The sequence below is a fragment of the Cucurbita pepo genome, chromosome 1, assembly GCF_057944985.1.
Source record: "Cucurbita pepo subsp. pepo isolate OVF chromosome 1, ASM5794498v1, whole genome shotgun sequence".
NCBI lineage: Eukaryota > Viridiplantae > Streptophyta > Magnoliopsida > Cucurbitales > Cucurbitaceae > Cucurbita > Cucurbita pepo.
The window spans coordinates 8,076,404-8,089,675 of NC_141798.1; the positions used below are offsets into that span (position 1 = coordinate 8,076,404).

The 13,272-nt window shown below is 35.6% G+C and overlaps 3 protein-coding genes across 3 annotated transcripts; all 3 read right to left on the bottom strand.

Annotated features, from left to right (window-relative positions):
• Positions 1-2,617: 2,617 nt before the first annotated feature.
• Positions 2,618-4,841, bottom strand: LOC147793823 (RING/U-box superfamily protein). Its single transcript, XM_087121004.1, is given in 4 exon segments — positions 2,618-2,888; positions 2,891-3,060; positions 3,062-4,602; positions 4,701-4,841. Coding segments are annotated over 3 exon segments (531 nt in total). The 5' UTR covers positions 3,379-4,602; positions 4,701-4,841; the 3' UTR covers positions 2,618-2,844.
• On the bottom strand, positions 4,833-7,754 carry LOC111789386 (uncharacterized). Its single transcript, XM_023670149.2, has 7 exons — positions 7,605-7,754; positions 6,723-6,873; positions 6,247-6,309; positions 6,105-6,152; positions 5,899-5,955; positions 5,237-5,300; positions 4,833-5,144 (listed from the first exon to the last, which is right to left on the bottom strand). Exons 2-7 carry the CDS (start codon positions 6,822-6,824, stop codon positions 5,044-5,046), a joined length of 435 nt encoding a protein of 144 aa, XP_023525917.2. The 5' UTR covers positions 6,825-6,873; positions 7,605-7,754; the 3' UTR covers positions 4,833-5,043.
• Positions 7,755-8,988: 1,234 nt separating this feature from the next.
• On the bottom strand, positions 8,989-10,457 carry LOC111786302 (NAC domain-containing protein 1). Its single transcript, XM_023666643.2, has 3 exons — positions 10,163-10,457; positions 9,806-10,086; positions 8,989-9,717 (listed from the first exon to the last, which is right to left on the bottom strand). Exons 1-3 carry the CDS (start codon positions 10,326-10,328, stop codon positions 9,346-9,348), a joined length of 819 nt encoding a protein of 272 aa, XP_023522411.1. The 5' UTR covers positions 10,329-10,457; the 3' UTR covers positions 8,989-9,345.
• Positions 10,458-13,272: the final 2,815 nt, after the last annotated feature.

Here is a 13,272-nt window from a genome sequence, read left to right on the forward strand (position 1 = left end):
TTTTTTTTTTTTTTGTTACTTTTACTTCTCTGGGAAAATTACCACAGGCTAATAGTGATAAACGAGGTGGAATCAAGAATGTAACACAAAGACTATTAAAAAATCGATGCTTTGAAATCTAAGGGTTCGTTCGTAAGGATTGTCTAATGAAGATGAATCAGAGAGACTTAAGTCTGGTCGAAAGGTGTAGTCAATGGATAACAAATGAATATTGGAGACAACCTTTTTATTAGTTTTGAAAGACAAAAAAGACAATATTAACTAAAAGATGGTTATCGATTCATGTAGCAACATGCCCTATTGAATTATTAGTGAGATGTAATATCAAGAGTTAAATGTAAATTTCGAATTAATATTATTTACATATTTTATATGAAATATTTCTTTTTTAAGATAAAAATGTGTCTTTTACTTCCGACATATTTGATTATGAATGTTTAATATAATAATTAACAATAATGTAGATATACTAATGGTATATATGATTTAATATAGGTATTTCGTGGATATATAAAAAAAAATATGATAGGCAAAACATGATAACTCTCGATCTCACTTTATTTTCTTAACTCAAAAGTTAATTTAAAAAAAAACTTTCATTGATTTATTGTAAATTGATTATCGGTAAGATTCTAAGAAAATTAAACTTTTTTATTTGCATATCGAACATTCCAACGTGGGTCCGTTCTTAATATCATGACCAAGTGAGTTATGATGACACAGACGACACCCTTAACTTGGGATGATGCAAGACATATGAGCCAGGTTAATTGGGAACCAAGATGAGATGATAGGATGCGATGTTGCATTGATGAATCTTAGCCTAGTGGCAAGTCGGTTATGTCGTAGACAATTGAACAAGCATGCGCAGACAGCATGTGTAGTCGAACAAGTTTGGATTCTGCACAAGTGATATTCGTTTAGTGAAAACAAACCTTAACTAAGATCCGTCCAAACCATAAAGTCGAGTGAAAAATGTATATGAGGCTTGAATTCTCCACAAGACTCGACGCCACAATCGATTAAAAAAATGCATTAGAGGTTTTTGTAGACTAAAAAATACATTAAAAAATATTAAAAATTTGTGTAAAATATTAAAAAATGAAGAATAAAAGAAAGGCTACAGAAACAAACAGTCAAATTCTTTGGTATATATTCCAAAAGGCAAAGGAAATAAAAGTGTATATAACCAATGATGCTGTAAGCCACTCACCCAAAAACCCCACTTCCATTTCTTTTCAAATAAACCTAACCTAACCATTTCCTTTTTCAAACCCTAAATTTAAATTACATCGAACCCAAACCCGACATGCTTTACCAATCAAAACCGAACCAAACTAACTAAAATCAACAAAATTTATCTAAATTCTTTTTTCAATTTCACAGCGCACTTCAAACAAGCCGAACCAACTTGATTCAATCGTTTTTATCAGAGCTTTCATATTTCAGTGCAGACAATTGTTGAATTGGATAAATTATGACCAACTTAAAGTAGCTTGTATGAATGGCAAACACTTACCAAGATTAGACTAATTTGAATTTGGAGGAGGGAGGGGCCCTTGCCCTTCTTGTTCCCACAATACACGTGCTTCTCGACCTTATTTTCTTGCTTGGTGGAAGCCAATATTATTTCTTGTCCTAATCTAATCCTAACAAGCATTCTTTTCAAACGATGTTACGTTTTTATATTGAAACATTCTTTTAAATAACTAAATTTTACGTCCATTTCAAAATTTTCGGCTATCTATTTCCACCTAAACGTAGAAACAAAATATAATCTTAAAAGTAAAGTTTGAATAACGATTTAAAACGAGAAACAGAGCATTACAAAGTCCCGTGAATCCAGCTTGAATCAACCATATCTTACCTTTTTTTTTTAAAAAAAAAAAAAAAAAAAAAGGGAAAATGACATTGGAGTAGGAGGAGGGAAGCATGTGTAGTGGGCAACACAAATCCAATCCTTTGTCACTATCATTTTTAATCTTCTCCAATTGTTAACAAACATCATGGCTTTACCCCATTTGCTACCTTCAATTTTCCTTTTTTTTTTTTTTTTTTTTTTTTCTAATGATTATTATTACTGTTATTATTTTCCTCCATTTTTGGCTGCTTCTGGAGATTATCCCCTTTCTCCGGAGAAATAGTATCAATTTCTATTACCATCCTTCAAAAAATATATAATTAATTTTTAAAAAATCTATATCATATCCAGAATATAAAATAATATATACAAAAATTTCAACGTTTATCCTCCTTCAATTTTTTATTTCATTGAATCATCGTTATTTTGAACTTGAACGAGTGTTCTAATCTTTACGTTGAAATTTGTGGGTTTAGGAAAATTTATAAATAAAAAATGTAATATTTGTTGAAGTTTGAGATTGATCCCCACATTTGTTGTAAGATTCTTTATTCTTTCTATTTGATCGTCTTCTGATATGTCTAGTTCGGTGGCTCGCTATCGTAATCATAAGCATATGGTTGTCATGGTTTTGAAAAAAAAAATTATCCGAAAAAATTATCTGTAAGATGATAATTTAGAAAACAAGAGAATTTTAAATTTTATGGCTCAGATTGTTCATGGTGCAACCGGAATTCATTTGAATGTTCTTTCATTATCTGCTGGTGTTCATTACAAAAATGAAAATATGAGTTGTTCATGTTCATCATGTATTGCCCACAACTCAACTGTTATACATCAATGGATGAATCAGAAAGCTAAAACTTTCCCAGCTGAAAATTTTGGAATGAATAAACAAAATCACAAGAGAAGATGATGAAGAAGATTCTGAAAAGAAAAGTTCTTGGAATTTCCTTTTCATGAGTGTTTTGTGCATAGTTCAATCATTGTTTCATACTGGGTCCGGCTGAAGTTCATGAACAGCCACAAATTCTTTGTCAAGTCGCCTTGCACTCAACAATTTTGAAGAATTTGAGCCACTTTTTGTTAACTTCGATGGGAATTCTTTGCTGGAATTTCCCTTGAAACAAAGGTTGTTCACACAATTTTGGGTTACAAAAAGGATTATATTTTGTGGAGGTGCATGTAAGGCCCCTTCAAGCACAACCCCATGGCCTTGGTGGTCCGTCCTTGCTGGTCCAGGGTCTAGGCCTTGGGAGGGAATTCACATGCCTCCATCTCGAATTTGCTCGTTGCTCGGGAGAATGGTTATCCTCACGTTTTGGACAAAGTGGGAACGATAGGTCACTCGTACGTGTCTTTTGAGTAGTCTGATTCAAGCATTCAGCATGAAAAACAATGACACGTACATCAGTACTTCTCACAATTCTGAGTCGATTCCATAGTGATCTCTGTGAAAGATATCTTTCACATAACCCATATTTGAATTCATATGTGAGAAGATCCCACATAAACATTCTTTATAAGAGTATAGAAATCTCTCCTTAGCACACGCGTTTTAAAAAGCTTGAAGAAAAGCTCGAAACGATAAATCCAAAGAAGACAATATCTGCTAGAGGTGAGTTTGAGCTATTGCTGATTTGAGTGGCTCAGACACATCAGCAAAATCAATGCTGCTACTTGCACTGCACCATTGTTGGGTGTCTCTTTGGAGAGTAGGAGAATCAAACTGTGTGCACCAAGTTAGTAGATTCAAAAGCTTCTCCAGAGGAAGTTTGCATAGGAATGTCTAAAGGAGGAATGGGTTTGGGCATGAAAGAACAACAACTCGTGCAGTTCCAATTAGAGGATGAGCATAACATAACTTGGCTGTGGGTTCTGTTTGGCTACTCTCTGAATATGAGAAAGTAGAGCTCCCACAATCAGGATTTTCGGAGGTACCCTGCAAAGTTCAATGAAAACAATTTATAATGTGCTAGATTTATGGTAACCATTGCACCAAGGATATGATACAAAACTCAGTACATCTGTCGCGGGACAAAAGGAAAATGTACATTTAACGAACACATGATGAAGTTAACATAATAAGTTATAGTCACATCAATCCAACAGTAGGAAGGCGCATAGGCACATTTAACGAACACATGATGAAGTTATGAGGTGCTGGAAATAGCTGAATCAGGTAAAGATCAAGCAAATAAATGATGATGAGAAGGACAATGGGAAGACCTGAACAGCATCAAATAACCAAAATCAGAGGTCCATAGGCCAACTTAACGACTAAACATAGAAGATTGAAGGCGAAATATACAAAAATCCATAATAATTTGACACACAGTGGATACAGAGGTAAAAGTAAAGCACTAGAGATAAAAAGAAAGCTAACCTCGGATTTCATGCCATTAGCCAGAACCGCATAGAAATCCTCGTACTAATCTGGCTTAGGAGGATGGACACTGTTCTAAACAGCCAATTCACAACAAAACTAATAACTTAATCATGTGGGTCTTTTTGAGGTCAAATGTGAGTATTGATCTAGGGAGAAAAACCCATCAGTCTTCAGTCTGCTTCGAAAGAAGTTACGCACAGCGTAATCAGAGGATGAATAAGCAAAAGCCATTGAAGGTCATAAAGGGGAACTGTGATGGTGGCACTATCTTTAGATTGCTCCCCATTGGCGCTTCCGGACTGCTCTGGTTTAGGTGTCGCTTGTTGGAAAGCATTGCTTTTGGGGAAGATGGCTGAACTCGGTGGACAGGGGTAAAGGATCATGTTGCTTCAATTTGATAATCAGTACCGAACCCAAAAGCTTATAGTGATGGATTACGATAAACTTAACTCTCATATTAGTACGTCAAATAGGTAGAACGAGCAAGAAATGCAGAACAGGAAAACCTGGTGGGTATAAATTCTGCTTATATATTTACTGTATAATATATGTATTGAATGCATTTGGGCCAGAAAGAGCCAGTTATAAAAGACTAAATAATTCTCGAATGCAATATAAGGATTGAATTCATAACCTTTAAAGCATAGAAAGCATTACATCGTCCCACATTGCATGATCAATCATTAACAAGTGAAAGCTTAAAACTCAGCATGTTTCACTTATTGGCCGATATCATTCAAGGACTTCAGAATGCAGCTCGGTCTAAGAGGATCAAGTTGTTTCGTCCAGATAGCTATTCCTTGCACACTTTAACCTCAGAAACGTGGTCATTGCAGCCACTTTCTATTGTGGATTGTCGATCCTCTGCAGCAAGGTCGATATTGCCTTCATTCCCTGTCGAGTACAGGAAAATGAACGCCGCATTTATCATTTCCTGTTGTAAATCAGAAGCCTTGGCAGTAAAAAGGAGAATCTGTGGCTCATACCTTCACCACCATCGGAAGGAGCATAAGCCGAGCGCCTTGAACGGACTTGCTGCTGTGGATTTGGCTGATTATGACAAAATGGTAATAAAAACGTCAGCAAATATTACAAACAACATAATCACAACATATGAACACAGTGAAGTACACACATTCCATGTGAACCGATGCTTTATTTTTCATTCCTTTCTCTACAAAAGAAGGAAAAGTACATATGCCCAGGACGAGGGGCTTAACAAGTCTCAAACAACGATTTGAAGCAAACCTCGACAATTTTAAACAAAGACCTAATAAGCTGTAGGTAATAACTTCTAACCAAATCAAATCTCCAACCTTATGAGATTCCAGGCGGTCGTTCAGATCACATACAGGAAAGATAGTTTGTAAGAGGAAAGATATAGTTGGAAGAGAAAATCCAGCTATGGTAAGTAGTGAGAGTATATTAATTATTATCTTACTAAAGTTCCAAGTTGTTTTTCTGGAAGACCAATTAACCTCACATTAAAAAAAATTGGTACATCTTAGCAAGTCGGTCGATTCACTGTTGGTAAGTAGCTACTAGACTATTACTAAAGAGCAAAAGTTTACCAATTTATACATTTAAAAATTACGTACAAATATAATGAACAGACAGAGATACCCCACTATTATTAAACATCATGCACCTGCAACTTTGGCCTGAGTGCTTCAAGTGGTCCTTTAGGTTTTTGAGCTCCTCCTTGCTGTTACAGAAGTCAAAGGAGTACTTAGGCAAGACAATCGCATCAAACTTGGGACACCCAATCAACGTAAAAAAAAAATTGTAGTCCACATATTTATATCTTAGTATCCAATGAGCAGTTTAAAGTCCTAGTAAAATCTAAATGAGCACCTTCCCTAATGCCCAATCAGCAGAATCGAAGAAGGCACGTTCATGGTCCTAGACAAAAGGAACATTTGCAGTTGTCAGCATAGAGGACTTGGATCAAACCTAATATCCCACAAGAGTAACTTAAAACATAACTAACTATTACTTTTGATATCAAAGGAGGCTTCTTTGGCACAATTCCTCCGTACTTCTTCTTGATGATCTCCTCCTGTTTAAAACCATTATCAGACTGTTAAAACAAAACCCACAAACCTTAGTGACACCACAAGACCAACAGTTTCTAGAAAGTTGAGACAAATTCTCGCGCTTACGCACATGCAGTTAAGAACAGGAACCAAAACAGGAAAAAGAAACATTTTTTTCCCTTGCCTCATCAAGGCTATTTTCATTCATCTTTTCCCCTTTAAGGTTAGCTTTATGCAAAGGCAAGTAATAGCTGCTCACACATCCAAATCTTGGCACAAAAATCAGAGATTTTCCTGTCTATCTAATTTCATACAAGTTTCGCTCTAAGGACCTTGATGACACTAAGAAAACAGGAAATAACTAACATTACATTTCATTCTCCAATGACAGTCTCATACAAGAAGAGCACACCATAAATACAGAAACAGCACTAACCTCTTGCTGCTGTGAAGGCATAGGATTCTTCTCTTTCTCATCTGGACATTGTATTTCTTCCTCAGATTTCTCACAATGATCCTCGATATTTTTCTCTGACATTATTCCCTCTTCGTTACAAAAACTATAGGTGAAAGTGATGGGTATATAACTGCAAGCAATACAATAAGTCAAAAAGGTTGCTAAAAAATCACTTCCCTGCAATCACGGTCACCGCTCAAATACTGTAATAACATTCCCAAGTAAAGTGCCCTTTGACAGAGAGCGCTTCCAACGAAAATGCTGTCATTTCTAGAAAATGTTACTTAAGCACCTCAAGATATGCATTCGGGTCAAAATGAATTCAAATGATATGCTTTCCAGTAGTCGGAATGATGTAATTGGTCTGGGTGCCGGACTTTACCGATTGGTATGATAAAAGTCATTTATTTCAACCAAATACGAAACATAGGAGAAAACAACAACGAGAAAGCTTCTTGCATACCATTATTGACAGAAAAAAAATAAGTGCCTCAAATTGGAATAAATCTTTGAGTTATGACGCTCTGTCAATCGTACAGTTTCCACAATGATCCATTTAAACACGAATTTAATCAAACCCAAAAAGAAGTCCGAATTCAAAACTTTCAACCCATTATCCTTGCCCCCAATCTAAACAAAACTAATCCGATTCATTAATGGAGCCAAATCTAACCAATGCGGACTTCACCAACAAGAAGCAATAATCATATTTAACATAGAAATTAGCTTCCACAGACCTAATGAAACAAATGAACAGTGCCAATACAAGCAAAATCTAACAAACTTGCCACTCATTCAATTGAAGATTGTTGTTCAATTACAGGATCCAAAATCAGAAAAAGGCATCGATGAATGACTTACGTTACCGGAAATCAGATCGCAATAAGAAAAGATGAATATATTAGAAGCGGAGGATCCGAGGACGGATCAAAAGCAAATCCGGCGTAAACAGACTGTTTCTCTTCCTCTGCCTAAATCCAGTCTGATGGAACAGTGTTTGTATGTACCAACCAAACAGAGCGCGGGGTTATCGGCGTTGCTTCTTGGGCCGCATGATCTGGACTATTAGTCCATTATGATTATTGGGCTTTCCATTTTGGGCCCAGGTGGGTTTTATGAGAACACTCCCATTTTTTTATTCATTTCTATGATATTAAATTAAATAATTATTAGGTTAAATTAATAAAAATATCTTTTAATTTTATACCAAATTTAGGTATTCTTGTCCATTTAGCCTAATTATTAAACAAATCTAGTCAGCAAAACTCTTCTTTCCAGCTCAAATTTACTCTATATGGTTTATGAAAATAATTACGAAATAAATTAGGTCAATATCTTTAACAAAATAAAATCGTAATAAATATCGATTGGACCATTTTCAGAGTCAAATTTCACTAAATGAAAAATTAATTAATAAAATTTGAAGGAAAGGTAAACGCTCGCCTACTTCTTAATTTGGAGGGGACCTCACAAACTTAGTATCAATTAATTAATATTAAATTATGATTCGCTCTCGTACCATCATTTTTTTTTTTTCACTAATATTTAAAATTCATATTTTTCACAGAAATACGAGCGTTCAAGTAGCCAATGAATTAATTAGTTCTCAGAGACATTATATTTGACCATTATCCAACTCATTTCCACCTACCATAACATATCAATCACAAACAATACGTCTCGTTTATACAATTTATTTTTTTTCGTCCAAAAACAAATTTATATCAATAAAAGTATTGTTATTGATTGAAAGCAAACGAAGTTTGTGAATTCTTCCAAAATAATTAAATAAAATAAAATATTAAGATATGATGGTGGCTCGTGTCATCCACCAATAAATTAATAAACTAACCAATAAGCTAAATCATGTTTCCTTAACTTAGCCCATAGTTTAGAATATTTTAAAAAAATAAAACTCAAATTCCAGTAGTTTAGGCGATGATTAGTCAATAATTTAATAATTAAGTGACTAATTCCATTCAACCTTATGATGTATTATTCCCTCTATATTTTCAACTTTTTTTATAAAGTTAAAAAAATAAAAATAAAAATCCCATTTTTCATACAAGTTTGTTCTTCGTTGCTTTCCACGCGCCTCTTTGACCTTTTTTAAAATTAAAAAAAAAAAAAAAAAAAAAAAAAATTATGATTATCTGTCTCTTTGTTGTTAGCCGACTTGTCGTTTGGGATAAGCAACACCATGTCGAATGCCGATGGGTTTCGTGTAAGAATTGGCGTACACAAATAAAAACAAAACCACATATTCTTGATAGCAGCCATACCCTAATTTAATTGTATACAGCTTCCGAATCTTTATCCTTTCTCAAATTAATGATTCTAATACACATTCCAATTCGTATGCTCTCAATGTAAGAGGTCAGAGGTTCGAGTCCGACTGATTGAACTAATAAAAGCTTTAAACAACAAATTACTCGGAATATCTTGACATTCAATCTATATGGAAACTGTGGCTTTAAACAAACAGTATTCACAATTTTTTTTCCTGAACTAATTGGATCTATTGCTTTGATGGGTTTGATTTTGGGAGCTTTTTTGTTTTTTGTTTTGTTTTGTTGTTTGTTGTTTGTTGTTTGTTCTTGTTTCAGCGGCTCAAGCCATTCCAATCGTAAGCAGGATTGAGGAAGAAGGCTTGGTTAAAATCTGTGGTAGCAGAGGAGTAGTCGAATGGCGTTGCTCCTTGCTCTACTTTGCCGACGTTTGTATGGGCTGCAGTGCTTTGAAACCCAAGAGTTGGGTTAGCACTTGAGTTATCATTGAACAGCTGAGAAATGGGGCCCAAATAATCCAAATCCAAGAGATGGGTTATCGAAAAAGTCCTTGGAAACTTCATCATTTGTTGTCCATTGCCTTCTCCTACCTCGTTTTGTGCTGCTAATTCCTCTGTTTTTTCCTCTGATAACCCCTTGTTTGAATGCCTCTTCTTGTAGATTCTACATAGAACCCAATCATCCAGCTGAAACACCCACAAAACAAACACCACCCCATTAATGTTAGTGTCTGATTTTCAACAAATTTCCAAAAGAGATTCTTGAAACACTTACCCTCATGGACCCTGATTGTTTGACTGATCGCTTGTTTGATTCAATCAAACGATACTCATGCATGATCCAATCCGTCTTCACGCCTTTTGGCGGCTTCCCTTTGTAAAAAACCAAAGCTTTCTTCACTCCGACATACTTCGATGCGCTGTATATCGCCTTGTCCGTTCCAGTCGCCTTCCAGTACCCGGATACCGCGGCACGATTGGGGCGAACCCCGTTCGGGTACTTTCGGTCTCTTGGGCTGAAGAAGTACCACTCATTTTCACCTGAATCAGCCTTCTCTGCAAGAGTTGATTTAAAAGATGAGTAGATGAGCAAAATAACATAAAAATATAAGGGAAGGGTGTGGAAAGTAACCAGGCAAATCCCAAGGATCGAACTTGTAGATATCAACTTCGGGGATTATGGAGACAGGACATGGCTTGGAAGTGGCTTGGTTTTTGAGGTAAAACATGATCAATTCCTCGTCAGTTGGGTGAAATCTGAAGCCAGGGGGGAGGTCGCTGCAGCCTTTCTCCTTCATTTGTGGAGTGATTTTGGGATTCAAACAGCCAATGAAACAGTAAACAGAGAAGAAGAAGAAGAAGAAGAAGAAGAAGAAGGGGAGGAATGAATTAGGATAAGGCAAGCAGAGGAAGAAATGGAGGTTTTAGAAATGTTGGAAAGGAGATGAATGAGGGTTTTATGTTTGGTGGGTTTGGTCGTTTTGTGGGAGTGGCAGCTTCTGATTGGTCTGTTGTTTGACTTCATCTTCCTTTGTTGGCGGCTTTCCTAGAAGGAAGCTCATTCTCTCACCCCAACCAACAAGCTTTCAAGTTCCCATTCCCATAATTCTTTTTTCTTTTTCTTTTTTTTTTTTTTTTTTTTTTTTTTTTTTTTTTAATTTTTAAATTTTCTTTTTTACTTTATGGATATCATAATCTTATCCGAATATTAATAAAAGATGCCATTTTTAAACCATCTGGTGGTCTTATCTTTCACACTTGTTCTATCTTCTTCTCCCATTGATTATTTGACATTTGGGACTTTCTTCATTCCTCCACACCCTTCTTTTCTATTCTCTCCCAATCCATCGTTTTTAGACTTCAAATTTCACCATCTTCCTATAAAAAAATGTTAGTCTTGTTTAGGATTGTTGGGAGGAGTCCCGTATCGAGGATGATCATGGGTTTATGTGAGATCCCATGTTCGAGAGGAGAACGAAACATTCTTTACAAGAGTGTGGAAACCTCATTCTAGTAGACGTGTTTTAAAATTGTGAGGCCGACAACGATACATAACAAGCCAAAATAGACAATATTTGCTAGAGATGGGCTTAGACTCTTACAAATGGTACAGAGTTAGACACAAGGTGGTGTGCTAGCGAGGACGCTGGCCCACAAAAGAGGTAGATTGTGAGATCTCACATTGGTTGGAGAGAGAATAAAACACGTTTTAAAACCATGAGGCTGACGGTAATACGTGACGAGAGTTTATCCTTAAAATTGACAATATCATACCATTATGGAGATTCGTGATTACAAGTCTCACTTTATTAAGAGACGAGCATGATCTCATAGCAATTCCTTCTAACTTGAGTATTTTAAGATATTTAGATCGAAGCTATGTTTTTATTAGTAAAAGATGTTTATAATGGAATAAAGAATAAAATTTTACGTCCATAGTTTCGAGCGGTTTTTTGGTCAATTTTTCAGATGAGTATGATTGATGACTTTTTTTCGTTTTTCAAAAAAATGACACTAGCCAATTTGAAGAAGTTATGGTACCTCTTTAAGAAAACGACAAAAAAAAAAAAAAAAATTATTGGAACATTATGGGATGTTCTAATGGAATATTAAATTTTATTTTTATTTTTATTTTGAAGATGATGATGTCGTCGGGATATTTAAGGAAGTTTCATGAAGGACAAAGGAGAATAGGGCCCACGTAGGATAGAGAGAGAAAGAGAGAGAGTTGTGATTAGGTGATTCGTTTTTCGGCTGATTAGGGATTGGTGAAGAAATAGACGATTAGAAGGTGCCACGTGTAGCAGGAGTTGGCCTCGTGTCCCTTAACCTTGGAGATTAGAGATTAGGATAAGCACTAAAATGAAGCGAATTAGGCGGAGAAGATTGATTGCTTCTGGTTGTTATCCAACCAAGTCAGCCATCCACGTCGACAAATTTTATATTCTTAATATTTAATTTTCTGCGCAACACGACACCACACATGGACGCGTGGCATTGGGATCAGTGAGGATTCCATATTGTTTATCTGACGTGGAATTCTTTTTTCTACCAATTACGATGGGAGAATAATTAAAGGCGCTTTACTAAATAGTTGGTCTTATGTAATTTAATTTTTCTGGAAAAAAAAAATCAATTTATTTGATTTTAAAATTATTAATTCATAAGGTTTACATGGGTATAAATTTTTTTTAATTTTTTTAAATCAAATTGAAAAATAATACTTTTAAAATTAGGAAGTCAGTTTTATTATTTTATTTAAGAAATAGTATTTTGGGTATAGAGAGTTATTTAAAATATGGAAAATGGGGACGATAAATGCGATGAGATAAACTTTACGTGTGGCTGCTGTAGATTGTGGATAAACTGTTAAATAAATTTTATTTATAAAGAATACAACGTGACAAAATTAGAAATGACATTAAGATTGTGACAACATATTATAATCCAATAATTTGGTGGATGACATTACTTGTTTTGTTGGATTCAATAATCATTTTATTTTAACAGAATTGCACTTCTCATTTGCAATTTGAGCTAATTCATTTATTATAACGGTCCAAATTTGAGCTAATTTCCACATCATATTCACCCCTTTGAAGGCCCAACATCCTCGTTGGCACACCATTCTCTTGAATTGAATTGATGTGAAATCTCATAATCCATATTTTAGGGTTAGTATCCTTGTTGGAATGTGCTTCGTTCCACTCTCCAATCACAATCCACCATTTTTTAGGGCCTTAAAATGTCTTCACTAGCACACTGCCCTTTCCAACTGATATGAGATCTCACAATCCACTTCCTTGGGGTTAGCGTTCTCCTTGGCACTGCCCTCTCCAACTGGTATGGGATCTCACAATCAACTTCCTTGGGGTTAGCGTCCTCCTTGGCACATTGCCCTCTCCAACTGATATGGGATCTCACAATCCACTTCCTTGGGGTTAGTGTCCTACTTGGCACACGCCCTCTCCAACTGATATGGGATTTTACCATCCACTTCCTTGGGGTTAGAGTTCTCCTTGGCACATCGCCCTCTCCAACTAATATGGGATCTCGCAATCCACTTCCTTGGGGCTAGAGTTCTCCTTGGCACACCGCCCTCTCCAACTGATATGGTGTTTGGCTCTAATACCATTTGTAATAGTCAAACTGTGATGTTCCACATTGGTTGGGGAGGAGAACAAATCACCCTTTATGAAAGGTGTGGAAACCTTCCCCTAATAGATGCATTTTAAAGCCTTG

Bases quoted from the DNA above. Each gene is read 5' to 3' on its own strand.
- LOC111789386 (XM_023670149.2), bottom strand. From the start codon at position 6,824: ATGTCAGAGAAAAATATCGAGGATCATTGTGAGAAATCTGAGGAAGAA. The intron at 6,153-6,246 runs GTAATAGTTAGT...CCTTTTGTCTAG, and splicing joins AGCCTCCTTTGATATCAAAA to GACCATGAACGTGCCTTCTT. The intron at 5,301-5,898 runs GTGCATGATGTT...TGTCATAATCAG, and splicing joins CACTCAGGCCAAAGTTGCAG to CCAAATCCACAGCAGCAAGT.
- LOC111786302 (XM_023666643.2), bottom strand. From the start codon at position 10,328: ATGAAGGAGAAAGGCTGCAGCGACCTCCCCCCTGGCTTCAGATTTCAC. The intron at 10,087-10,162 runs GTTACTTTCCAC...CAACTCTTGCAG, and splicing joins CGATCCTTGGGATTTGCCTG to AGAAGGCTGATTCAGGTGAA. The intron at 9,718-9,805 runs GTAAGTGTTTCA...TGGGTGTTTCAG, and splicing joins AACAATCAGGGTCCATGAGG to CTGGATGATTGGGTTCTATG.